Consider the following 27,794-nt stretch of genomic DNA (forward strand, 5'->3'; position numbering starts at 1 on the left):
AAAAACAACACAACTATAGCTAGAAAGCTACCTAGGAGGGAATAGAATCTTCCTGGTGTAGGAGAGGATGTGTGTGCTCAGTCGTGTCTGACTCTTTGTGACCCCATGAACTGTAGCCTGCCAGGCACCTGGATCCATGGGATTTCCCAGGCAAGAATACTGTAGTGGGTTGCCATTTCCTCCTCCACGGGATATTCTAGACCCAGGGGCTGAACCCGCATCTCTTATGTCTCCTGCATTGACTGGTAGATTCTTTACCACTGTGCCACCTGGAAAGCCCATAGGAGAGGGTGCATTAATATAATATCTACAGAATCTGAACTATAGAGAAGAGCAAATAGCAGAAACTACCAAAGACACCAAAAAGGGTGAAACACATAAACAGAAGACAGAAACAGAGATGCCACAGCTTTAAACAGAGATGCTACAGTTACTTATTGCCTGGTACAGTTATAAAAGCTATCCACTAATACAGTTATTTCAGAAAAATGAAATTTCATATGAAATGCTACTAAAATACCAAAGGCCATACATAATGTCTGACCCATGCTGCCACCTCATATAGCAAATTCTTACAAGGGAGCTTTAAAAAGATTGTTTGACTGGTCCACTGTCCTCCAGTGTCAGGAGACTGCTTTGTCTCAGATATTAAATTTCCAATGTCTCTCACACTTCCTCCTTTTCTGATGCACAAAAGGTTTTTGTAAAGTTTCTATTGGTTTTCCTGCTGGCAGCTACAGAAAGCACACCATACGCCTGGTGTAGCGTTACGGGGTGGGATTTTACTTGACCAGTGTCTTCAGAATTTCTGCATTAAAAAAATTTTTTTTTATTAGAGTATGAAAGTGTTAGTTGCCCAGTTGTGGCTCAGTCCTGTAAACTCTTTTGCGACCCTATGGACTGTAGCCAGCCAGGCTCCTCTGTACAGGGGATTCTCCAGGCAAGAATACTGGAGTGGGTACCATTTCCTTCTCCAGGGAAATCTTCCCCACCCAGGGATTGAACCCAGGTCTCCTGCATTGCATGCAGATTCTTTACTGTCTGAGCCACCAGGGAAGCCTTATTAAAGTATAATTAACATGTTGTGTTAATTTCTGCTATAAGGTAAAGTCAATCAGTTATACATATACATATATATGCTCTTTTTTAGATTCTATTCCCATATATGTTATTACAGAGTATTGAAAAGAGTTTCCTATGCTATATACAGTAGGTTATTAGTTATGTACTTTATATATAGTCTGCTCCTCTGCCCCCATGGGATTTCCCAGGCAAGAAAACTGGAGTAGGTTGCCATTTCCTTCTCCACGGATTTTCCTGGCCCAGGGATTGAACTCAAGTCTCCTGCATTGGCAGGCGGATCACTGAGCCCCACCTGGGAAGCCCACAGTAGTGGTAAGTCAGTCTTAATTTCCCAATTTATTCGCCTCCCCTTTTAAAAAATGATTATGATCCTTTCCTTAAGAGTTGTTCAATGGAAATCTGTACTAATTCAAACTCTTTACTGGACCAGTTATGTATAAGCTTTGCCCCCTCTTGTTGCATGTTCTGGTTGAAATCATAAGCAGCAGCTCCTTCTTCTGGTTCTCTGTCTTATCCCCCCCGCCCCCGGGCCCCTCTATCTCCCCCAGGAGCACCACTTTAGCGTCTTCTTACCTGCCTAGAGTGAGTCCTGGCCTAGTACCCCGAAACTATTCCTAACTAACCGAGAACGACCCAGGACGGCAGGCACACGGACCGGGACATTGACCAGGGGTCCTGTTAGCTCTCGAAGGAAGCGCCCCGACTCGGATCTGAACCCCAGTGGGCCACTCTGTGTACTCTCAGGAGCACCGCTCTGTCTTCCGTGTTAAACGAATAACCACTCCTTTACTTGCCTCACAAGGTTGGGAGGACTGGGTGACTCCATGGTCGTTTCTCATTACCGTCACCGAACCCCCAAACTGGCTGGCGGAGGGGCGCGTCGTCCTGTAGGGGGCGAGCTCCTCCCACATTTTCTCGCGCGCCCGGACGGGCATCCCCGGCGGCTCGCGGGTGGGGGACGGCCAAGAAGGGAATCCACTCCCGGGTGGGGCGGGGACGGGGCAGGGGGAGCCGGTGCGCCGCCCGGGAGGTGTCCAGAGCACCCCGTGCGCGGGTCCGGGCGCGGGGCGGGAGGGGGGCCCGGGACGCGCCCGGGAGTTCTGTCCGGCCGGCTCGGCGGGGCGCGCCATGGAACCCCGGCGCGCGCGGCTGGGCGCCCGAACGCCGAGACAATGCGGCGCGCGGCGGCGGGCAAGCAGCTCGGCGGGCCCGGGGCGCGCGCCGCCTTCCTTCCTGCAGGCTCGGCTTCCCGGCGGCGGCGGCGGCGGCGAGCGCGCGGATTGGCGGCCCGGCCCTCCGCGCCGCCCCGCCCAGCGCCCGGCCGGCCGCCGCCCCCCGGCCCGGGCCCGCCCCTCTCTCCGCTGGAGTCGCTCGCGGCCCGCGGCTGGCTGGCGGGCACTTTCCGCCGGCTGTGCGCCTCCGATTCGGGGACCGATCGCGAGCGCAGGCGGCGGCGGCGGACCGACCGACGGACGGACGGGCCGCGCCCGAGCTGCGCGGGGCTGCGCGCGCGCAGCGCCTGCTCCCGCCGCCCGGGCCCGCGGGCGGCCCACCCGCGCCCTGCGGCGGCTCGTGCGGCTCCCGCGGCGGCAGCCCGCGCCCCGGCGCCTTCCTTTGTCCGCGGACCGGCCGGCGGCGTCCGGGCGGCCGATCGGAGCCCGCGCAAAGCGGCTGAGGCGGCGGCTGCCCCGCGGCCGGCCGCCCGCCGCGCCGAGGCGATGCCGGACCAGATCTCCGTGTCGGAATTCGTGGCCGAGACCCATGAGGACTACAAGGCGCCCACGGCCTCGAGCTTCACCACGCGCACGGCGCAGTGCCGGAACACCGTGGCGGCCATCGAGGAGGTGAGCGGCGCCCGCGGGCCTCGCGGGGCGGCCGGAGGCGTCTCCGGCCGCAGGTAGCGCCGCGCCCCGGTGCGCCCCCACCCCGCCCGCCCCCGCCCGCACCGGCCCGGGCCCGGCTCCGGCATCCCGGGAAAAAGTTTCTTTCCCTCGGAATCCGGACGCGGCCGGGCGATCCCTGCCCGAAACAGAAGCCCTTTGTTCCAGGAGAAGGCTGCTGCTGCCAGGCTACCTTGGGCCTTTTTAAGACCACCCCCCGCCCCTTCCCTCCCCAGCCCCCCGCGGGGCCCCGGGCCGGACGGTTCACACCCCGCCCCGCCAGCCCGCGCCCCGCCAACTTTGGCCCGAGAGTCGGGGCAGTGGTGAGCAGGGAGCCCCCCCTGGCTGTCGCGGCGGGGTCATCGGCTCGCCAGCGGGCCCCCGGCCCACCTCGCCCCCCACCAGCTTGGGGAATCGCCCGGGTGCCCAGCCTGCCCGGCGCGGCGCTCTGTGCCTGGGCCCCGCTCTGCCGCACTCGAGGGCCGGTCCGGGGGACCCCGGCTGCCCAGGAAAGGTGTGCGCACCTTTAGCCAGGGAGGCCCGCCCGGTCCCGCAGCGCGCCCTGGGAGGAGTGCGGGGAGCCGGGCTTCTGATCCGAAGGCCTTTGCTCCCCTCCTCTCCCCAGCCCCCACCACCTCTGGATGTGTGTATCTTACCTGATCGCACCCCCCTGACGCCTCCCTTCCTCATCAGCCTGGAGAAGGCCTGATTTTAGGCAAGGTGCAGAGTCATCGTCTGCTGCTAACTAGGAAGCCCTCCACGTCCTAGGCGAGCGCGCTTAGGACCAGCAGGCTTAGGTGACGGTCAGAACGGCCTGCTACCGAAGGGCAGGGTTTTTGAGGCCAGGGCCACCGCTGACTGTGGTTTGGGGCTTTTCCTCGCTTCTCTGCCCTCATTTACCCTTACTTGTCAGACGGGACGAGCAGTGCATCCTTTCCAGGGTGGTGATGAGGGTCAGAGACAACTGTGTGTCAAGTGCTTGGCTTATACGAAATAGGTATATACTAAATATACTAAATAGGTAACTGGTTTACAAGCCCTAGGGTGCCGCTATTGAATGGATGATCACCTTCTTCTCCGCCACAATGTCAAGGTACATCCTTGAAATGGGGTATGGTAGGTATTTTAGAAGGAGAGGACTGGGCTTGAGTGAGTGAAGGGAGGTCACCAGAAGAGCTTAATTAAGAGATGGGATTCAGTTTTTTGCCCGCTTGAACAAAGCAGCTGCTGTTAGGAACTGCTTGGGAAAAAATAAATCCAGATGTTTTCCCTTAATGAAAAAAAAATTTCCTTTGTAGGCATTAACAGTCAATAATAGGCTAAATGAAAGCAGCAGATTCAGCATTCTGAATGTTTTAAGTGTAGTAAGGGCATCCTCCCCTCCCTCCTTCCTCGCCTCCCCCCACCACCTTTTTTTTTTTGATGGAAGAGAGCTGCATGTAAATATTCTGGAGTGAGCTGTGTGATCCCACATCACTTAATTCTACTTTTATTAGCAAGGCTTCAAAATGATGCCTTTAAATTAGGCTGATGGGGGATGAGCATCAGAAGTTTCTTCAGAAGTGCTGGTTGAAAAGCAAGAAAAAAACTTTTGCAGTGTTTTGAAAATACATCATTAATAATGTTTATGGACTGATTGCAACCCAAAAGGTAGCTGAGTATGTTTTCAGGGAAGGGAGCTTTTTATACATTGTGCCTTAAAAAAGAATGCTTAATTGTGTTTAAAGTTCTGTTTCTTTTCCCTACTGCAGTTTGTCGGTTAAATATTATTAACACTGGCAGATGTTGGAAAGCTAGGCAAATAGGAGTTGCTATTAAAATTGGCATACCCTTTCGTGATTAATGTTAGTTTGCGGTGTGTAGTTCCAAAGCTCTTTTAGTGTGCTGGGCAGATTACCCTAGAGCTCAGTTACTGAGTGGATGAAAGAGAGACCGGATTTGGTCATTTTATTAAACTGCAGGCTTGCTCCATGTTGCATCTAGGAACACGAATTGGTTAAAATCTCAAAAAAAAAAAAAAAAACAACTTCATTACAGGTCTGTCTCACTTTAAGCAGATCCTGTACACATACTGAGATGATGCTACATGTGAGCTTACATTTATGAGAGAACTGAATTGGGAACAGTTTTATTTAACAAGTGTGTCTTCATATTTTGATTTTAATCAAGCATGTCCTCTTCCTGCCGACAGTGGTTGTTGGGACAGAGTTACTCATTTCACAGAAATAAATATAAAATTTGCAAGTGCATGGTCCTATGTTTAAACAAATGTGTCACGGAATTAGTAAACTAATTTTGAACTGAGTAACCTTTGTGTATCTGTTATTTCCAGCATAGGCTATGTCTGCTAAAAAATCATCCTACAACTGAAGTGTACTTTTTCTTTGATACGCTCGCCTGTTGCTGGACTACCCTACCTTGTACTATGAACCTCTCATCTGTTGTATTTATTTCTATCCCCACATTACACGTGAGGAAGTTGAGGCTTAGAGATGTTAATTTCCCTGGTAGCTCAGAGGTTAAAGTGTCTGCCCGCAATGCGGCAGACCTGGGTTCGATCCCTGGGTCAGGAAGATCCCCTGGAGAAGGAAATAGCAACCCACTCCAGTATTCTTGCCTGGAGAATCCCATGGATGGAGGAGCCTCTTGAGCTATACAGTCCACGGGGTCGCAAAGGGTCGGACACGACTGAGCGAGCGACTTAACTTATAGAGCTATTAAGTTGAAGAGCTAGAGTTTGAACTTGGCTCCATGCTGTTTTCAGAAATGATGCTGTTATTTGTTACTTTCAGTAAGGCTGAATTCTCTAAATGACTCTTTTGTCGGATTGTCCAAGTTCAGACTCCACCACTGGCCAGTTGTGTGAACTTGGATGAGACACCTAATGTTTTCTCATTTGCCTTGATGTTAGTGTAGATAACAATACCTGTCTGCCTTGGAGAGGTGTGAGGGTTTAATGAGATAGTCCACAACACAGTACCTGGTAGACAACCGGTATAATACATGCTAACTGCTTTAAAAGTTTGTATTATAATTAATCCATAGAATCTGATGGGGATATTTGGCCCCAAGATGAGATTTACATGGGTAGGTTGATGTGGCCTAGGAGAGTAAGGGGAAGGAATGGTTGAATGAGTAAGTGAATGGAAAGCTACTACATGTGTGTTAACCATTGCTTTTTAACTGGTTTGTTGTCTTGGCAGCAGGTCAGCACAGCAGTGTTTTAAAATTTTCACTTGGTGATCTCTTGGTGAAGTAATTGTTTTGCATGGTTTTAGCCAAGTCTGGTGCTTCAACTGGGATCTGCCCTGTGTTTTTGGAAATGATGGAAAAAATCAGTAGTGACTGAATCTGAAAACCCTCCCCTCTACCGATTGTGGGGGTTTTATTGCTGTCTCACTTTCTTTGAGTCTCTGAACTCTTTGAAATATTCTCAGAATAGGGAAAAGTTGTATGCGTATGTGAAATGTTCATCATTAGACCCTCCTTTCGAGCATCAGCCATTCTGTCGTGCTTATTTGGCTTTGTCAAATACATAGTTTTAAAAATAAATTTGATGTTGACTCGTAAGTATTAAAATTTAATCTGCTTCCTTCCGGGCCATAGTTCTCCACTCTGTTGTCCTTGGTTGCCTTGGAAATCTCATTGCTGTCACAATCACAAGGTTCTAACTGCAGGGAGAGAAGGAGCATCTGGACTGCCCAGACTCCCAGGGGCCTTGCTGTCCTTGGGGCCAGATGCCCCTCCCAGCAGCTATTAGTGGGAACCCGGCCTGTGTACTTTTTAGGCAAGAGTATGGTTCTAAACCTTAGCCCTGTGTGACTTGCTTGAAAAACACCTCTTCCAAATAGCAGATTAATGGATTTTTAGATTTATTGTCGGGTTTCCCTGATGGCTCAGACGATAAAGAATCTGCCTGCACTGCAGGAGACCCAGGTTTGATCTCTTGAGTTGGAAAGATCCCCGGAGAAGGGAATGGCTACCCACTCCAGTATTCTTGCTTGGAGAATCCCACGGACAGAGGAACCTGGTGGGCTATAGTCCATGGGTTTGCAGAGTCGGACACAACTGAGTGAAAGGACATCACCTACTTGCCCAGTCCATTCTTATTTTCAGAAATGAGCCTGTATGGGTCAGACAGGACCACCTTAAAAAAATAGACATATATGTTTGTTTATGTGGCTGCGTCAGGTCGATCTTTGCTGTGTCCCTCCGACTCTCTGATTGTATTGCGCTGCCTCCAGAGCCCAGGTGCTCAGGAATTGTGGCTCAGGGGCTTAGTTGCTCCATTTCATGTGGGATCTTTGTTCCCTGGCCAAAGCTCAAACCTGTCTCCCCTGCACCACACAGGGCAGATTCTTAACCACTGGACCATCAGGGAAGTCCCAGGGCCGCCTTTTTTATGCTGTGTTCTGTAATCCGGACATAGACATCTGGAAATCTTGGAGTGATTTGAGAGAATGATCTCTGCTTACGAGATTCCCATTCTCCGCCCCCCCTGCTGCCCCTTCAATTTGTCTCTTTCTTGTGATTAACAGTTAAAGTACTAATGCCTTCCTGGTGGGGTTTCAGGTCTGTCCCTCATTCAGTATTTAGTAAGTGGTGCTCTGTGCCAGGTGATGGGAAGAGAGTTCCCAAGAGGAATGTGTTCTCTCTTTGAAGCAGCCTGCAGCTGAGTGGGAGAGACAGCCATCCTATAAACAAATCAGTTCAGTAAAACATGGTGAGGCTGTGACCACAAGATTGTCCAGAATCCTGGATGCCCAGGGATCGCAGGGGTCAGGTATGTCTGGGGCCAGGGGTAGGAAGACCTTGCGTGATGATGTGAGATTGAGTCTCGAAGTCAAGATAGTCATCTGTGGGTTACCACGTGCTTTAATTACTAAGCTGTCTCAATAGAGCCTTTTGTATTTGTCTCCCCGCCTTAGGTAAATATTGACCCACTCCTGAGGTGGTGGCCATCTAGGCCTCTGGTTGGATTTTCATAGCCAATCCACAGAGCACTGCTCAGACCACAAATTTGGAATAATCCTTGATTCTTACCCTCCCCATTCCAGGCCCTGATGCCTTTCTTCATGGAACCACATGCATTCGAGATCTGCACTGTCCAGTTTGTTGTTGTTCAGTTGCTCAGTCATGTCCGACTCTATGTGACCCCATGGACTGCAGCACGTCAGGCTTCCCGGTCCTTCACCATCTCCTTGAGTTTGCTTACACTCATGTCCATTGAGTCGGTGATGCCATCCAACCATCTCATTTTCTGTCGGCCCCTTCTGCTCCTGCCCTCAATCTTTCCCAGCATCAGGGTCTTTTCCAGTGAGTCTGTTCTTGACATCAGGTGGCCAAAATATCGGAGCTTCAGCATCAGTCCTTCTAGTGAATATTCAGGGTTGATTTCCTTGAGAATTGACTGGTTTGATCTCGTTGCAGTCCAAGGGACTCTCAAGAGTCTTCTCCAACACCACAGTTCGAAAGCCTCAATTCTTTGGCGTTCAGCCTTCTTCATGGTCCAACTCTCACATCTGTACGTGACTACTGGAAAAACCGTAGCTTTGACTAGACAAACCTTTTTCAGCAAAATGATGTCTCTGGTTTTGAATACACTGTCTAGGTTTGTCATAGCTTTCCTTCCAAGGAGCAAGCATCTTTTAATTTCATGGCGGCAGTCACCATCCACAGTGATTTTGGAGCCCAAGAAAATAAAATCTGTCATTCCTTCCATATTTTCCCCTACTGTTTGCCATGAAGTGATGGGACTAGTGATGGTTAATTTCAGGCAGTATCCAACATGGCAGCCTGAAATGAAGCATTCAGTTTCTCGGCTGCTCCAGCCACATTTCAAGTGCTAGTAAGCACATGTGCATTGGAGAGTGTAGGTTTAGAACATTTTCGTCATCGCAGAAAGTTCTGCCGGACAATGCTTTTTAGACACTTGCAACTCAGAAGGGTCTACTGACAGCAGCATCGATATCACCTAGAAGTTTGTTAGAAACACAGACTGTCAGAGCCCACCTTAGGCCTTGGAATCAGAATCTATGGTTTCCCAAGATCCCCAGGTGCAGTCTATACACATTAAAGTTTGAGAAATGCTGTTCTCACCGTGACAGACAGTAGAATCACTTGCAGGGAGGGAGGAGGTTGTCAATAGAGAGATGCCTGGGCCACTGCATGAAATTGTGACTTTATTAATTAGGGTGGGCCCTGAAGCATTGGCATTTTCTAAAGCCGCCCCCTAAATGGGGTTGATGATCACTGCAGTAAAGTAATGTAATGCCAGGTAGTGATAAGTGATAAGTTACACAGGATACAGGAGTAGAATGAGACTCTCAAGAGCAGGAAGCTGAAATCAGGAGAGGCCTCTCCGAAGAGGTGGCATTAGAGCAGAGCCCAGGACGCAGTGAGGAGCCAGGGAGGAGCAGCCTGTGAAAAGGCCCCGAGATGGGGGTGACTCAGCCATCCTGGAGGAGAGGAGCGGCACGGGTGGGGGCCAGGCAGACCAGGTCACAGGAGGCCTTGGCAATGTTGGGAGGGAGTTGGATTTTGTTCTCGGGTGGTGGGAAGCCGTTGGAGCATTTGATCTGATTTACGTTATCGACATTTCAGGGTGGTTGTTCCAGGCAGGATAGACAGGCAGGGCAAGAAGGAAAAGAAGGAGACTGGTGGGGGCTGGGGGTCTTCCCGGCAGGTGGATGCAGTGGGGGCGATGCGAGTCCAATGGAGACCCTCTGTGCTGACAGTCCTGGTGTGCACTGGGGCCAGCTGAACAGAACAGGGTCCCTGTCCCAGTGGAGGCAGCGGCCAGGCTCCGGCCCCCGAAGAGTGGACCGCCTGGTGTCCCCCTGGCGAAGCTGACACCCTGGTGCTGCTTAGTGTCGAGGCCCGTTGTGTGCTGCTCAGCACGGCTTGCTCTAGAAGTTGTGTTGAAACCAACACTGGACGTTCATTTGGTTTTCCGCAGACATGGATCAGAGAAGGGAGAGGGGATGCAGAGCTATGTGGACAGGGTGTTTGCTTCTCTCCTCTTGTTTGTAGGCAGATGTAGCCGGTGACACTTTCTTAGTGGTGTCAGATGCCTGGGACACTGTTCCCATTCAGCTCCCAAACACTCTTCTTTCCACTAAAAAGAGGTGGTGAATTCATTTCCGCCTCCTGCCACCATAGGAACCTGCCTGCTTTGCTTATACTTTCTCTGTGTCATATGGCCTTCCAAGTACTTCCAGGTACCAGGATCCTTCCAGGTACTTTTGTACCGTTATGGTTTTATCATGTGGACGATGTGGAATAAATGAACCAGAGCTGGAATGCTGGGGCTGTATTTTCATTTGTATTTGGTTGTGTTGCGTCTCCTGATTCGTGAATACATCTGGGCACCTACCAGTGTATTGTCACTGTGGAGTGCCAGTGATGTAAAAGCGGGTGGGACCAGCTCCTTCCCGGTAAAGCCCTTATTTTCTCAGTCTTTTGTGTACAGTTAGTATTTATCCCTTCAGCCCTTTTTTTGTGCCGTGGACCCTCTGGAACTCTGGTGAAGATATTTCAGAAAGATGTTTTAATGCATTGACTTAATTGAACCCAGGTCTCCTGCACTGCAGGTGGATATTTAATGTGTCTGAGCCACCAGGGAAGCCCAAGAATACCGGAGTGGGTAGCCTATTCCTTCTCCAGGGGATCTTCCCAACCCAGGAATCAGAGTGGGGTCTCCTGCATTGCAGGCGGATTGTTTACCAGCTGAGCTGCCAGGGTCCCCACACAGATTCTTAAATGGGACCAGATATATTAAAATACAGTTAGAAAAATATTTGAAAAAATCTATCATACTAATATATATTTCTTTACTAATGTATTGAATATCAAGATTTGGTTGGTTGTGGGTCTACTAAATACTTTAATTTTGAGGTCCTGATGAATGTAAGCAATGTGAGGAGCTATTTCTAACAACTCTAAAAAACTAGATTAAGTCTTCTCTTTGGAGTCACAGGTACTGCTGATGTTACCATGGTGTGTTGCTTACATTCATAATTGAGGGAAGTGCTAAATTTCAGTTGGGGGCTAATGAAATACAGATGTAATTCTTTTTTTCCAATCCCAGCTCTCTGAATTCAGACTAAGAATTCCAGCTTGAGAAGATTATTTTAGTTGATTGTCTTTTGGAGTGAGTGAGTGACTCTAACAGTGTTGTTTAAACAAGCCTCGTGATTATTACAGTGTCATTGTCATGAACTGGTTCTTAGAGTTCAGCAGAGAGGGGTGACACCCTGAGCCTGTGTTACAGTCATCGAGTAGTAAAGGTGCTTAGAGGAACTAGGGGTAGAGGGTAAAGCTGTCAGTTGTGCTTGGACAGCCACGCTCTCCACATTTTTTTCAAGGTCAGGGCTTGGCCGTTTCTCATGTGATCCCAGGTTAGTTCATACCCTCATGCATGCCTTGGAGTTCAGTGACTCTATGAATTGCATTTGTGAGTCCTGCAGTTAGGACCCGGAGCTGGGCTGCTCAGTTCTCCTATTTTTACCTTTCTTGTTTTTCTGATTTGTCATCTGCTGTCCTTAACTCTGAAGGGCAAGCTTGGGTGTGAAGTGACAGGTTTATAAGTACCTTCTGCCCAGAATTCCAAGGGGAGACTTGGACTTCCGCCTTGTTCTCGGTGAGGGGAACGTATTTGAAACGATGCTGTTGTTGCGTGAGTGTGTTTGGGGTGTCTACAGCATAGCTGAAATGTTACTGTCAGTCCCTGTTTTTTTTTTTTTCTTTTCTCTTGCCTCTTAGCACTTACTGGATGCTTACAGTATGCCAGGCTTGCTTTAAGTTTTTTACACATATTAACTCTTGTTCAGTGATTACAAAAACCCTGAAACGTCCCCGGAACCTAAACCACTTTTCCAGGAGCACAGAGCTAGGAAGTGGTGGAGCCAGGATTCACATGCAAGCATTTTGACATGCGCGTTTCCGCTCCTATTGCCGCCGGCTGCCTCTGTGGAGCCTGGCCTGGAAAACGCCCTCCGTGCTGATGCCTCTGTGATTAATTGGCACGACCTCTCTCTTGCTGTCCAGTTTAGTACCACGCACCTGCTGCCTTCCTTGAGTGGATGCTTTTGGGGAATGCTTGCTGCCTCTCTGCCTCCTCTGTCTGTGTTGCCCCCCAAATGGTTCCTCTTTACTCCCTTCACTGCTCTGCTGACATGCCCAGCCCTGCAGAGCCCAGTGGCCCCAGGCACTGCTCACACCCTGGCAGGAGGCCTGCCCTACTAACGGGATTATCATCTTCCTGCTCCAGCTGAAGATGGCTCTGTCAATATGATTTTATACACAGGTGCTGGCAATCAAAGTCCTTGGCTGGTGAAGACAGTTCCCGCAAATGATGAATTGCCTTGGCTTTTAGGATTCTAGCCAGGTAATCTGGATTTGAGGACCTCTTTCCCTAGTTTCTTAGAAATCACAATCTTAATAGAGTTTTTTTTTTGTTGTTGTTGTTTTAATTTTTTAACACCAATGGCTGACATTTCTTTGAGCCCTAATTCTGTGTTAAGGGCTGTGCTGTGTTTTAATTGGAAGTTTTTGATGATTGAATACTTTCACTTGGCCTGTCTGGTGTAGATCCTGTTACCTCTGTTTTATAGTTGAAGACACCAAGGCTCAGACAAGTGCCGTGACTGCAGGTAGCTAGCCTGCCCAACAGTTAGCAGATGATGGAACCAGGAACCCCAGCCACGCCGAGATCAGCCTGTGTGCTTAAGACTGTTTTCTTGCTGGTCCTTTAATGCCTCCCTGATAGTCTCCTGCTGGCATCTCTGTTGCTCATAAAGATCCCTCTTTAGGTGTTTCTCTGGGCTTCATTCGTGCAGGTTGATAGACTCCTGCTGGCATTTCTGTTGCCGGTAAAGATCCCTCTTTAGGTGTTTCTCTGGGCTTCAGTCGTGCAGGTTGATAGTCGTCCACCTTCTGCAGGTGGGTCTCCACTGTCGATGCCGTCGAGGTGAGGTTGCCTGAGTAGGGTTGTCAGACTCTAACCTTTAGGGAGGTGCTTCACATCAGAGGTGTTTATTAAGTGGCCTTGCCTGCTTTGGAGTGAGTTAGAAGGACACATGGGAGAAGGCAATGGCAACCCACTCCAATACTCTTGCCTGGAAAATCCCATGGTACAGGAGCCTGGTAGGCTGTAGTCCATGGGGTTGCGAAGAGTCGGATATGACTGAGCGACTTCACTTTCACTTTTCACTTTCATGCATTGGAGAAGGAAATCGCAGCCCACTCCAGTGTTCTTGCCTGGAGGATCCCAGAGACGGCGGAGCCTGGTGGGCTACCGTCTATGGGGTCGCAGAGTCGGACACAACTGAAGTGACTTAGCTGCAGCAGCAGCAGAAAGACACATACCCCCACCCCCAGAGCTGAGGACACTGCCACAGCTGCTTGTAGAGAACTCCAGAGCCACATAGGCAGTGACCAGTCCATCCAGTGTCCCCCCAGTGTCAACAGATATGTGTTTAGAGAGCGACCACTGCAGGGACACAGATGTGACTTGTCTAGGCAGACAGAGATTCTGAGGGGAAGGGAGAGTGTTCGGTCCCCGTACTGTGTCTGTTCCCCTGCTAGCCCTGATCTGATAGCTCTCCTGGTGTTGGGCCTTGGGCAGCTGATTTCAGTGGTCCAGCCTCAGTGGCCTTGGTTGTAAAGTGGAGGGTGGATGAGATGTTTCTTAACATTGTGTCTACAACACAGTTCATCTGCCTCTTGCCTTCTTTCCTTTTCCTGACCATCTCTTCCACTTTCTCTTGGCCTTTCAAATCCATACCTTTCAAGAGGTTAGAGATGAAAATATCCCTTTCTCTACTCCCCCGTTAAACATTCCCTCCCCTAAAATACCACTGGAGTTGATAAGGTGGTTGGCCCAGAGGCTGGAATTTCTTTGGGTGCATCACTAGTTTGTCTGGGACAAATGGGGCTCTGTACTTTGCCATCCCATCTCACGGCGAAGGGTCTTTCCGGGTGCACGCCTTGGTCTCTTGATTGCAGCTCTGTTGTGCTTGGCTTCTCTGGTGAAAAGAAGAAGGACTTGCCCGTGTGGTCTCTGATTGCAAAGTCGGTTAGCGGGAGCGTCACTGTTGATCGCCTGGTTGGTTGCAGATACGTGCTTCATTTGGCCGGGTGTGCCGTGGTACCTGGGAGTTTTCCAGTCCAGGGCCAGGCCTTGTCTGTCTCTGCAGCAGCTAGCTCAGAACAGTCCATTGTTTTTCCTGGTTGTCCTCGCCTTTTGGCTGCTTGTTTCTATAAGCGTCACCTTGACCTGTTCAAGGTGGGACTCCTCGCTTTTTGACCAAAGGTATCTGTTGAGCTTCCTGGTTTTCTTCTCATCTTGTAAATTCTCTTGTGGGTTTTTCTTTTGTGGCCAGTAGGAATGAGGTGTGTTTACTCCTTGTGCTGTTGGGTTGTCAGAACCTGCAGCTTTTGTTTGCGCTGGTGGTAGCTTGCCAGGCCACAGGCTTTTCTCATGGGGAAGAGGTATCAGGCAGGGTGGCGCACGGCGGAAATCTTCAGGAGGCAGAAGGCTCCCCACCTCCTCCGTCTCCCTTCCCTTCCCTCCTCCACGCTATGGTTTCTTTTCCTTGGAGACCAGGTTGCTGATGCTGCTGACTAGGCGGTGTCCAAAGCTGAAAATTCTCACCTTCCTTCTTTTTCTCCTGCGTTCTCTTGCCTGCACTCCTTTGGTGTATTTCCGGATCCCCAGGCCCTGTACATCCTTTTTAAAGTGGATTTCCCAGCCAGAGGGGACGCACAAGGGAAGATTTAGTTTGGGGTTTCAGTCTGCAGCTTTCTTTCCTAGGGAGCTGCTCTTTGGTGATGACACTTCACAGTGGCCTCCTTTCCTACCACCCTGCCTCCTCTCAGTTTTCCAGGAACTGGGTTTATTGTTCTGTCTTTTAAAAATGATTTATTGTCTTCTGTAACAGTGTGGAAGGAACTTAATTTTTTGAAGTGCACCGTCTTCTTCTTTATGGCCAGAGCAAAGCACAGGTTTGATTGATCTTATGACACAGTTGCTTTAGTCATAGCTAATGTAAAGTCTCTTAAGGGCTTCTGTTTTATTTGCTCTTTTTAATTTTTGAACCTCCTTGCATCCCTGAGCATCTGTGCACAAAGCCAGTGAGGCCTGGGGTGTCACATTCAGGGCTTTATTCCTGCCTCTGATGCAGCGAGCTGGTAGGGCGTTCTGACAGTTGGTTAGGTTTTGGGTTGAATTAGGGAGTAGCAGTGTCAGCAGATGAGTGTTTCAGGAATTTGTTACTGGTTTTCCCAAGGAAAACGTACTGTTAGGTTGAGTAATTAAAGCCAGTGGTAGACGTGTGTTAGAAGGTAAACAGAAGAAAAAGCTGTTGTCAGTAGCTGCTGGAACACCCATCTTGTTTCTCTGTAGGTCAGGGTCATCCTCAGGATTCTCGAAAAGACTAGGTAGTGAAATAGAAGTAACAGGGACCAGTGCTCAACAGCTGAGACCAGTGGAAGGGAGGAAGAGAGAACACTGGACTCACTCAGAGTGTGGGGCTACCCCTTCTCCAGGGATCCCCGAGGTCTCTCCCTGCTCAGCAGCAGGACTAACAAGAGTTCGAGTCGGTACTCTCTGCCCTATTGGGCAGGGAGACATGTGATCCATTGAGGGGAGTTTGCACGAGGATGGTTTTTGAGCTTTGCTGTGTAATTTTGATGACTTGTACTTCACTGAGAAAATTCACTTACATGGAACAACTCCTTCCTTTGGTGTTGGTCCGAATGTGGCAATTAGGACATCTTTCAGAATGGGGTCTGGGCCGTGGCAGAATGACATGGAATCAGTTTCTGGGTCACTCAGGCTTTCGTGAGGACAACCCTGGGCTTTTAGATGTCTGCTGTTAAGGAGCATGTGGTTTGCTGTCAGACCTCAGAGTATCTTGGCATTTCCTTCTCGGGGGCAAGGGAGCTTCGGAATCCACAGTTAGGCCTGCTCTTAGGGTCCCATTGGACCCTCCTGCCAGACCCTGAGAGTGCCTCAGTTTAAGTGTCCCTTCTCTTTGAATCCTCGGAGTCCCAGGTGGTTCCCAGACCATGGTTCTCAGAAATTGTCTGTTGAGTGTGAAGGCCCGGGTAATCTTTGTTTTTGTGATTTTATATCTTGATCTTCAAATGGCTTGCTGTATGTTTAGAAATAAATTTGTTTTGATTTGCACAATCAAGATTGTCATGTTATCCTTTGAAACAGGTAAATCTGTATAAGAATTATCGAAATCTCCTCTCTCTGAAGCACCCTGATATCAACTTTCTTCACTGAAAAATATTTTTTATTCTGTAAAACCTTCCCTAACATCCCTCATCTATCAAAACTTTCTTCTCTTTTTTGAAAATAATTTTTAAATTTTATTTTATTTTTTGGCAGTGCTGGATCTTTGTTGCTGCGTGGAATTTTCTCTAGTCGTGGCAAGTGGGGGCTACTCTAGTTGCAATGTGTGGGTTTCTCCTTGTGGGAGCTTCTCCTGTTGTGGAGCAAGGGCTGTAGGGCCCGTGGACTTCAGTAGTTTCGACTCCAGGCTCAATAGTTGTGCTGCATGGACTTAACTGCTCCGAGGAATGTGGGGTCTTCCCGGATCGGGAATCAAACCCATGTCTCTTGCACTGGCAGTAAGATTCTTCACCCCTGAGGCACCAGGGAAGCCCTTCTCTGAAATCTTAAAGCAGTTACTCCGACTCACTTTTGGATCAATCTGTCCATCCATTGATTCAGGGTTTGGTTGATCCATCTGTCCATCCATTGATCTATTGATCCGTCAGTGGTGGATTGAGGCATCCATCTGTCTGTCCGTCCGTCCATCATTGGGGCAGACCTGGGATGTCTCATGACATGAAGTGTGCTGCGTGCAGTGTGGTGGGCCATAGCAGCTGCGGGTCCTCCGTGTGTGCCGAGAGGGCCCGTGCTTCCCTCCTTGGTGCTCACTCGCTTCCGCAGGGCTGGAATCTCATCAGGGAGGACACAGGAGGGGGTCACTTGTCTGAGGGTTTGGGGTTCTCAGAGTTGTCCCTGTTTGGTCAGGACAGAGGACGGCAAGCTTACAGTCCACCCTGTTTTGGTTTGCTAAAAAAAAAAGCTAAAACAAAAACCAAAGTAAACTAAAATGAAAATGGTATTTGCAGTTTAAAAAGAATTATACAAAAAACAAAACACCCAAATCTGAAGACTGTGTGGATGTGGCCTTCAAACTTGAAATACTTTCTGTGGGGCCCTTTACAGCAAGTGCTTGTGCCCCAAGGTACGCAGATGGGCTGTGAGTGTAGAGAGTCTTGACTGAGTGGGCAGAGTGCTGGGGTGTGTGGAGCCTTTGGGTGGCTGAGTCCAGTGGTCCGTGTGTCACACAAGCGCGCTGAGCAGGTCTAATCCCTGTGGAAGCACCTTCTCTGCCCCAGGCTACAGGAAAACACCGCAGCTTTTGGGAAGAGGAGTGAAGTGAGTGGGGCTGGGCTTCAGGCAGCCCATCTTGGGTGGCAGGCAAGGGGTCAGGAGGAGAGGGTCAGCCCTTCGTTGTGGGTGCCCTCGGAAGGGGTACCTGGTGTTCTGCACCCTGAGCCCTGCGGGAGCTGACCCCAGGCCCGCCTGCAGGAACGGTCAGGGGTGACTCGCCTGAAGCAGGCATGCATTCCCACCGTCAACCTGCTTCCTGCATTTGTGTTCTCGTTTCCTGAAACCAAACTGCAGACTCCTGAGAGCAGGAGCTCTTTTTTAAAAAAATAATATGCTTATATTTTTATTTAAACTTGACTGTTTTTCACAACACGGTTTGGGCTGGACAAGTTTTGTGCCCATTTTATAGCTGAGAAAACAGCCTCCCAGGCATCTTGTGGCTTCATAAACAAAGACAGTCAGTGGTAGCCCTGAGAATTGAACCCAGATCTCACAGCTCTTGTCACTGAGGTATCTGTTTCCCAGAGCAACTGAGTACCTGCTCAGTTATCGTTTTATGGAGTTAAAAAAAAAAATTGTGGGTACAGTATTTATGCACAGATTCTGTATGTTTAGAAGCTTCTTTGTTCAGTCTATTTTAAAAGAGATTCAGAATGATGTACATGTATCATTTGCTATGAGTTACTGTCTTTAGAAATGGCTAGAGAGGACAGATAATTTAGAAATATTTGCAGCTTACTTCAGAAGAGAGTTAATAGTACCCGTTACCATTAATACTAGTGGTATTAGCTGTTCCGGGAAAAGGTCCTGTTTATTCATAATAAGCAGATAATAGCAGCAAGATTGGAGAGGAAAGCCCAGATATCATTGAGTGTAGGTGTAATTATAATTTAAATTCCATGGGGGGTATTTAAATATCAGGTTTTAAGAGCTGAGTGGAAGTATAAGGCATAACTCCAGTCTTGTCTGTAACAGGAGGTACTTTTTGGCCCTGTAACCTTGGCGACGTCATCAATCTTGAATTATTCATCATTGGAATGAAGTATCTTTTGAGAGAAGCATATCTTCTTCAGTGTTAAAAATATGTTTCTCTCATGTGTCATAGTGAGTATTCTAGTTACATTGGATATATCTTTTTTTTTTTATATCCTGCCCACTCTACTTGGTTATCCTTGAGAAGAGAGAGGGTTTTAGGTGGTAGCTATGTGGTTCCCAGTCTTTGGGTCTGTAATCACATTCCACATTTTTACAGTTTTCTCAGTCCTTTTTGTTGCTGTTCTGATACTTGACTTTAGATCTCTTTCTTTGGGGAAGGTCCCTTTGATGGCTGAAGGAGAACTGGGCCCATTTAGGGGCTGCTAGAGGATGTATTTTTGTTATGCTTGACAAGTAAGCAGCGTCCTTCCTCCTGAGTGGAGCTCATCAGTGATGGACAAATGAATGGTCTCTTTCCATCTGGTTGTCACACAGACAGGCGGAAACGATGGTGCCGTTTGAACACTGAGTTTCTCAGACTCCCAGGGGACAACAGAATGTGTATATGAGTTGGCATGCCCAAATGCAAATGATTTCTATTGATACCTAATGTATGTAAATTTATGCTGCTTGGTTGACAAAGACATTATGAATGATACTGTTTCTCAATAGTGTTATATAACTGAAATTTTTGTTTTATCGTCACAATGGTGAAGTACAATTCCTGCTGAATTTCTGTGACATTTCTAGCAGCTCCAAAGCTGGCTATGGGGCTGTTGCACCAGAGATGGAAGATTCCACATCTTCCGGAGTGTGTGCGTGCCTCTCTCCTAAAGGCCTTGACTGTCTTCTCCCCACATGGAAATGCCCTTATTGAGGGCAGGGTGAAAGTGTATGGTCAGGGTAGTGCAATGACTCAGCAGAGAAGAGGGGTCTTAGTCCAGTTTTGGGGGCGGGGCAGGGCGTGGCGCTGAGACAAGGGACTGCTTTGGGAAGAAAGTTATCGTTTCCTTTTTAACATTGATTCCTTCTTTTCTTCTTCTGGCAATTACATTACATCTCAAATTCAGGGACAGAGAATCCAGACAGGTTGTGAGAGAGAAGGGTTTCATCAGTAGAGTTGGTGGGATAGGGCCCCGTGTGCCTGATGAACCCTGCTCAGCCCTGGTGGGGGACGTTGGCACTGGGCCATGCTTCACCTAGTGGTCATGACAACGGTATAAGCCCCACTTCTGCTATCTTTACCTCTGCTCTCCCCTGAGCCCTGACAGTGGCGTCTCCCCATCTGGCAGTTAACCCACCTGAGGACTGTGTGCCCACCCTCACTGAGCTGGGCGCTGGGGCAAGCTGCCCAGTAGATAGATGTCCCTGCCCTCCCGACTGTGCCACTAGCCTGGCGGGAGAGGCCGGTGGCCAGTGTGCTTCCTGCAGGACCTGAACTTTTGCTAGATCTGGAAGCATGATCAGGCGTTAGGTAGCCTGCAACAAAGCCTAATGCACAAAAGAGCCCTCTGGGATATTTGCTGAGTAAATGGGAGAATGAATGATAGCAGGAGGTGAGACTCTTCTAGAACGGGGACTAAGTGCCTGAGCCCAAGGCAGGGCTGAGTAAATGGGAGAATGAATGATAGCAGGAGGTGGGACTCTTCTAGATCAGGGACTAAGTACAGAGCCCAAGGGGTTCGGAGTAAATGGGAGAATGAATGATGGCAGGAGGTGAGACTCTTCTAGGTTGGGGACTAAGTACCTGAGCCCAAGAGGGGAGACTGGTTGCGTGCAGAAAGATAAGGCAGCACAGGGCTCTGGAGGGCTGTGCCCAGTGGGTGATTCTCTTGCTTGGGGTAGGGTAGTGTTGGGCTCTTTGTCTGTGTGGCTGGGAGAGAAATGAGCATGTGGAGTAAAGAGTCCTAGCCTTGCTCTACGAGGATGGGAAGGCATTGGTCGAGAGCAGCTTTATGATTTCTGCAATAGAGGGGATTTCTGCAAGAGGAGATGGTTGTGTTTGCTTTTCCCCCCATCATTCATTGAAGGTCTCCCTGGCCCGTTCCAGCACTGGGCGTTTACTCATGTGAGTGAAGAACATCCTGGATTTCTAGGCGTTCACAATTTCACACAGTTCATCTGTGTAAACAGATGAGTAAACAAACAATTACAGTATGGTTTGATAAATACGGTAAGATGCAGAGGCAGTTGCTATGGCAACGCCAAGTCACTCATGACATCCTGCGAGAGCCAATAGGCTTGCTTGCTCAGGGTCTTCTTGTAGGGGACCCAGCGGAGGAGTGATGGTGAGTGGTAGTCTGCCGCTACCACTCAGATGAGCCTGCTGCCGTGTGCCTGGGTCAGCCCTGACCCCAGCAAGTGGGTTTGCCCATGCAGAAGTCTTAAGCAGCTGTGGGCTGAGCCCAGGTCCTGTGACGTCTCTAGCACAAGCAAGAAAAATCTGCACTGGGACCAATTCCCCAGAGGGCAGTCCTACAACCAGATTGTGGGGTGCTCTCCCTGGGTAGATGCAACCTCATGAAGGAGGGGTGGTGGGGACAGAGAGCGGCTTCCACACACCGACCTGGGTTCTGCCAAGAACCAGGATGCTAAATATAGTCCCCGTGTCTCCTGAGCTACTGGGCGAAGGGATGTTTCTTGTTTCCCATCTAGTCTGGGAGCAAGGGCAGGTATGGGAGGAGAGTAGGTTTTTCCCCCTATTTAGGGTTGATTACCAGGAAAGCATCTGCATTTCATAATCAATGGAAGAATCCTTTCAATCAGATCAGGCAGATGTACCAGGGTCTTGACTAGAACGTGGAGAAGGCAGTGGCATCTCTGTGGTGGGGACAAAATGATCTCCGTGTGGAGTCCAGCTGTCTGCCCTCCAAGTGTGGACCACAGGGTTCATGGGGGCCCAGCTGTCCACACTCCAAGTGTGGACCATGGGTTTCGTGGGGCCCGGGCATTGTGTGCGAAGGTTGTGGCGGGGCGGGGGGGGTCCTTGGCTACTTCCAGTGGCAGGGGACAGGTCAACTTCCTGCCTCTTGACAGCACAATCACCTGCCCGTTTTCAGAGAGGAGATCAGGTTGCTCTGTGGTTGTGTGTCACTTTCCTGAGCCTCTGATTTCCTGTTTCCTCTTATATACCAGTCTGGCAGGAGGAACTCCTCTTCCAGCCGCAGGGCAGGTGGGCGGCATTCCGTCTGCTGGAAGGATTTTTCTGGTATGACTCTGCACCTCCCATCCCTCCAGCCAGGACTCGCCACTTCCAGGAGGCAGGTGACAGTCTCCCCTTGACTCCTGACTGGACTCTCAGGCTCTGTGACTTGACCTGTGATCCCCTCTGCCTCACTGCCTCCTCTTGCTCTGGGATATGTGTGGAGTCACATCTAACTTTGAGCCCCGTTTGGATGGCATTGCCAACTCAATGGACATGAATTTGAGTAAACTCTGGGAGTTGGTGATGGACAAGGAAGCCTGGAGTGCTGCAGTCTATGGGGTCGCAAAGAGTCGGACATACCTGAGCGACTGAACTGAACTGAGGGGCATCTGGTGTGGTCGCAGCCTGAGCTTCATATAAATGTGGGTTTGAGTCACAAAGCAGGCTTGCCGTCTGCTTAGTGCTTGCCAGTCACCAGGTGTGATTTGGCGAAGGAGTTACTGTTGCTGGTGCTCGGTCAGCATCTCCTTCGTTTTTCTTAGAGTGAAAGTCCCTCAATGAGGGACCCTGTGTTATCTTCCTGACACAGCCCCGCCACCCTGCTCCCCGACCCCACGCTGCCTCCCGGGGATTCTACTTCAGAACATTTCCCCACCGTTCATTCTGCCTAGAACCATCTTCTCTCTTCACTGTTCATCCACACAGTTCACCCTCTTACCTCTTTTAAATAAATATCGCCTTCTTGACATCCTACCCTGACCACCATTTAAACCAGCTTCCTGCTGCCAGCCCCCTGACCATCTCTTGTCCCGCACAGCTCTTAGCGCCTCACAGCCTAGGACATAACTTACTTAGTTGTTATAGTTTTATTTTCTAATTTCCTCTTTCCTGCGTTAGATCATCAGCTCCATGGGGGCAGGGATTCCTGGCTGTCTCAGTTAATGATGCATCTCCAGCACCCAGAATTGTGCCATGTGCCTGGCACACAGTCCATTAATAGTGCACATTTGTTGAATGAATAAAAGTGGCCAGCAAATACAATTTGGATTGCCGGAAGTGAAACACGTGATCCAGGAGCACTGGTGCTGTTGGTTCATAGAAATCTTGTTTCTCGGGAATTCTTTGGCGGCCTAGCAGTTAGGACTTTGCCAAGCCGAGGGCTGGGGTTTGATCCCTTGGTAGGGAAACTAAGATCTTGGAACCTGTGTGGTAGGGCTCCCTGTTGCTCCTGCTCCTGCTAAGTCACTTCAGTCGTGTCCGACTCTGTACGATCCCACAGACGGCAGTCCACCAGGCTCCCCTGTCCCTGGGATTCTCCAGGCAAGAACGCTGGAGTGGGTTGCCATGTCACTCTCTGCTCCTCCCCAAATAAATTTACACTTGATTCTTAGAGGGTACTGCTTGAAAAGTTTTATTAGTGAATGAAGATCCATGGAAAAGTAAGAGCATGTTTGCGTGGCTCAGTTCCACAGGGCTTGAGGCTGCTGCTTGCCTGCAGGGGTTCGGATCCAGGGTTAGAAATGTGCCCAGCCTCTCTCTCTATCCATCTCCAGACGGCCTCTGGGATTCCCTGGATGTTTCCAGATTGCTGCTTAGTAGGAGTGGAGAGTGCGGCTCCTTATTTCTTTTACTCATTGGATGCAAAGTAGTTTGGAATTAGAGTAATTCACAGACATGGCTTTAAAACTGTGAGTCAATTAATTATTGTTTAAGGGAGCTTGGAGGTTCACCTCCAGGGTTGCTTTGGTGACAGCGATCTGATGTCTTATGTGACAATTATGACAAAGGCTGGTATTATGTTGGGACTTTGAAGAGTATATCAGATGGTGAAGGAATTGAGAAGCAGTGGTTACCACCTGCCCTGTCTCACCCTGTTTTCTGGTTTGGACTGTTGCCTTGTGGAAATTTATTTGTTAATGTTCAGTTCAGTTCAGTTCAGTCACTCAGTCGTGTCCGACTCTTTGTGACCCCATGAATCACAGCACGCCAGGCTTCCCTGTCCATCACCAGCTCCCGGAGTTCACTCAAACTCATGTCCACAGAGTCGGTGATGCCATCCAGCCATCTCATTCTCTGTCGTCCCTGTCTCCTCCCACCCCCAATTCTTCCTAGCATCAGACTCTTTTCCAGTGAGTCAACTCGACGCATGAGGTGGCCAAAGTATTGGAGTTTCAGCTTTAGCATCAGTCCTTCCAATGAACACCCAGGATTGATCTCCTTTAGAATGGACTGGTTGGATCTCCTTGCAGTCCAAGGGACTCTCAAGAGTCTTCTCCAGCACCACAGTTCAAAAGCATCAATTCTTCGGCGATCAGCTTTCTTCACAGTCCAACTCTCACATCCATACATGACCATGGGAAAAACCATAGCCTTGACTAGACGGATCTTTGTTGGCAAAGTAATGTCTCTGCTTTTTAATATGCTATCTAGGTTGGTCATAACTTTCCTTCCAAGGAGTAAGCGTCTAAAATTTCCTGGCTGCAATCAGCATCCACAGTGATTTTGGAGCCCAAAAAAATAAAGTCTGACACTGTTTCCACTGTTTCCCCATCTATTTCCCATGAAGTGATGGGACCAGATGCCATGATCTTTGTTTTCTGAATGTTGAGCTTCAAGCCAACCTTTTCACTCTCCTCTTTCACTTTCATCAAGAGGCTTTTGAGTTCCTCTTCACTTTCTGCCATAAGGGTGGTGTCATCTGCATATCTGAGGTGATTGATATTTCTCCCGGCAATCTTGATCCAGCTTGTGCTTCTTCCAGCCCAGCGTTCCTCATGATGTATTCTGCATATAAGTTAAATAAGCAAGGTGACAATATACAGCCTTGACGTACTCCTTTTCCTATTTGGAACCAGTCTGTTGTTCCATGTCCAATTCTAACTGTTGCTTCCTGACCTGCATACAGGTTTCTCAAGAGGCAGGTCAGGTGGTCTGGTATTCCCATCTCTTTCAGAATATTCCACAGATTATTGTGGTCCACACAGTCAAAGGCTTTGGCATAGTCAATGAAGCAGAAATAGATGTTTTTCTGGAACTCTCTTGCTTTCTCTATGATCCAGCGGATGTTGGCAATATGATCTCTGGTTCCTCTGCCTTTTCTAAAACCTGCTTGAACATCTGGGAGTTCACGGTTCACGTATTGCTGAAGCCGAGCTTGGAGAATTTTGAACATGACTACTAGCGTGTGAGATGAGTGCAATTGTGCGGTAGTTTGAGCATTCTTTGGCATTGGAATGAAGACTGACCTTTTCCAGTCCTGTGGCCACTGCTGAGTTTTCCAAATTTGCTGGCATATTGAGTGCAGCACTTTCACAGCATCATTTTTCAGGATTTGAAATAGCTCAATTGGAATTCCATCACCTCCACTAGCTTTGTTCGTAGTGAAAGGCCTCCAAAATAAGCATTCTTAGAATGGTTGCCAGGATTACAGGATTACCGTGATGAGAGGCTGGTCTGCTTTTTGAACTTCTTTCTTTTGTAGGCCCTGGTAGGTTGTTTTTTTTTTTTTTTTTTTTCACTGTTGATAAGCTCTTTTCAGAGAAACCATATGAATTTTTCAGATTTCCCTTTCTTAGTAACACAACACTTCTAAAACATGTATGGTGGCCTGGGACCCCTAGTTTTGCAGGAATGACGAGATGGATGAGACGTGGTTCGTGCCTAGGAGGAGCTTATGTTATCCCTGAGCCTGTGCAGTGATTAGAGCCTCTGCTTTGAAGCCGCTTGGACCTGGACTCCACCACTGATTTTACCAGTTCATGCATGTGTTAAACCTATTTAGTCTTTACAACAACCGTGTGGGCAATAGGAACTGTTGTCATCCCAGCGTTTAAAGAGGAGGAAACTGGGACACAGAGAGTAGATCCCTTTCCTAAGGTCATTGAGCTAGGCACTCACAAAGCTGGAATCTCCACCCCAAATACTCTGAGTTTTGAGTCCATGCTTCTTGTCATGACACTCTGCTACCTCCCAGCTTCCTAACAAGCTTGAGCTTCCTAAATCCATACAATGGAAGAACTGGTCATAACGCTGCCTGGGTGCAGGATTGATGTGAGAATTAAGTGAGAAAACCCCTGTTAGAACACTCAGTCTGTTGCGTGGTAAGGGCTTGTGGCAGCTGGCGCTGCTACTCCAGCCTGGCGGAGGGAGATAAGATGGTACACAAATTATACTCATGGAAAGTAACGTGTGTTAAGTGTCCTCGAAGAGCACTGATAACAGAGATGACTTCCTGTGGGGCCCTGAGAGGCCTTGGTTGGAGGACAGACTTGACACCACCCGGGCACTGACCATCAGTACGGCAGGCACTGTCCCGTTTGATTAGCTCCTGGAGCTAACTGGGGCTCTAATTGGTTACCAAGCCCAGGGTTGGACGGGATGTGAGATATCACAGGGTGGAGGAAAGGTGGGTCTGTTGGGAGGAACCAGAGGGCTGGACTCTTGAGCAGAAGGAGTGAGAGGAAGGCTGACCAGCACGGTGGGGCCAGCAGGGCCCACCTCCGGCCTTGTGAGTGCTTAATTAGCTTTGCATATTGTCCTTCTGTTCCCTCTCTTTGCAAGTTTTCTCCCACACCTTCCTTCCAGTGGATTTCTAGAAATACTCTATTTTTCATGACTCACTGACGGAGCACATCCTGTTTGGGGAAGTCCTGGGGGAGGCGTTTCGGGACATTGTGAAGGGTGCTGCCCATGATGTATGGTGCGGGCACCAGATGGCTCTGCTTTTCTGAAGCAGAAAACCCTCCCTGCTGTGTACCCGTCTGAGCTTCTCCATGTGTGGGGTTTCAGTGCCTTGACCTGTTTGTGCCCCCTGGAGTCTCCCTGCTCGTGTTGTAGGCAGGGACCTATGTATGGCTGGCTGCAGCGTGACTGATGACAGGATTAATGGAGTTAGACACGGGGCCTGAAGTTTGAACCTGACTGCGTCGGGTGACCTTTTGAACCAAGCGGATGGCCCTACTTCTTGTGCACCAGGGAGCCCGTGGTGGAACCTGTGCCCGGTGCCCTGGACCGAGTTGCTTGCAGAGCTTTGTTGAGAGAATTAGAGAAATGGGGACGGCCTCTCAGGGCACACAGAGCACACAGTGTGCGGTCAGCCGGCCCTTCCCTTGGATAGTCTGATTTTACCATGAACTGCTGCTATTCTGGTTTTTTTATTATTGGCCTTCCTCCTTCTAACAGAGGCCGGATGTTTTAAATCATCACGCAGTGGCTGTCTTCTGTATGGCCCGAGGCCTTCTGGCAGGCTGATTGGAGAGCTCAATACATTAGGTGGTGAAATAATAGGAAAAAAAAAAGAATAGGAGAGGCTGAACTTGAGCTGTGGAGAGGGCCGAGGTCAGGGGGCTGGCCGGGTTTAGATGGAAGGAGAGTATGCCCTGGTGTGGGAGGGGCTGGCCGCTGTGATGTGGGGCTGGACCCAGGGACTGGTGGCAACCTGTGAGGAGCCAGTCAGGCTGTTTTGTCAGAGACTGTGAACCCTGAGGGCGGCTGTGGTGGTGGAGTACCTGGCATGGGGTGCAGAATGGGGGCTGATGATGCCCTCCCGTGAATGGTGAGGGCGGTCAGATTAGGCTGGCACAGAGCCGCTCAGCCTGGGCAAGTTTGCCTCCTAGGGGACTTTTGGCAACATCTAGAGATGTGCTGGATGGCTTCGGCTGTGGGAGGGGAGGGGTGCTGCTGGTGTCCAGTGGGTGGAGTTCAGGGATGCTCCTGAACCCCCTCCAGTATGCAGGGCGGCTCCTGGCCCTTACGAGTGCTGCGACCAGAACTGCAGGGCTGGAAGGTTGTCAGGTCCTGGGAGGCTTGGGGGGCCCAGGGGGCAGCTCTCTGTACCCCTGGTGGCTCTTGCTTCCCTGGTGAGATGAGGGAGGGTCTTGGTGGGCCTGAGTTTCTTCTTAAATTGGGACAGGATGAGGATGGTTTAGGAATTCTCATAAGCTGAAGTTTAATCAAGTGCCGTGAAGTGAAGATCATGATTTCAGGGCACTCGGATGTGTTAAGTCGATCAAGACCTTCAAGGGATTGCATTAAAGTGCTGATCCTCTTAAACTCCTGGCGTGTTCTCCTCTCTCCCTGTGTTATTCTTCCTGTCCTTTAACCTTGTGCTGTGCAGAATACTAAATGACCTCCTTTGGGGTATAGTTTGATACCTTACTTTTATGATATGAAGATTAATAAAATTAAAACTGCCTTAGTACTGATATAAAGAGCTTGAATTTCATTTACTTTTATAATTATCTGCACTTAAAAAATCTTAATTCAGTATCTGTAAAAATAGGAAGACTTTTCACTA

The 27,794-nt window shown here is 49.3% G+C and overlaps 1 protein-coding gene across 2 annotated transcripts in view; it reads left to right on the top strand.

The window, feature by feature from the left end:
• Window positions 1–2,459: 2,459 nt before the first annotated feature.
• ASAP2 (ArfGAP with SH3 domain, ankyrin repeat and PH domain 2) overlaps window positions 2,460–27,794 on the top strand; it is a 160,061-nt gene continuing 134,726 nt past the window's right edge. For both annotated transcript variants that reach the window (XM_055400978.2, XM_055400979.2), the window contains exon 1: window positions 2,460–2,927. In XM_055400978.2, the coding sequence (XP_055256953.2) occupies window positions 2,802–2,927 (126 nt within the window). In that variant the 5' untranslated portion in view covers window positions 2,460–2,801. The remainder of the gene's footprint in view (window positions 2,928–27,794) is intronic.

This window comes from Moschus berezovskii, chromosome 11 (genome assembly GCF_049115385.1).
Source record: "Moschus berezovskii isolate FMDL1 chromosome 11, NW_MosBer_1.0, whole genome shotgun sequence".
Lineage (NCBI taxonomy): Eukaryota > Metazoa > Chordata > Mammalia > Artiodactyla > Moschidae > Moschus > Moschus berezovskii.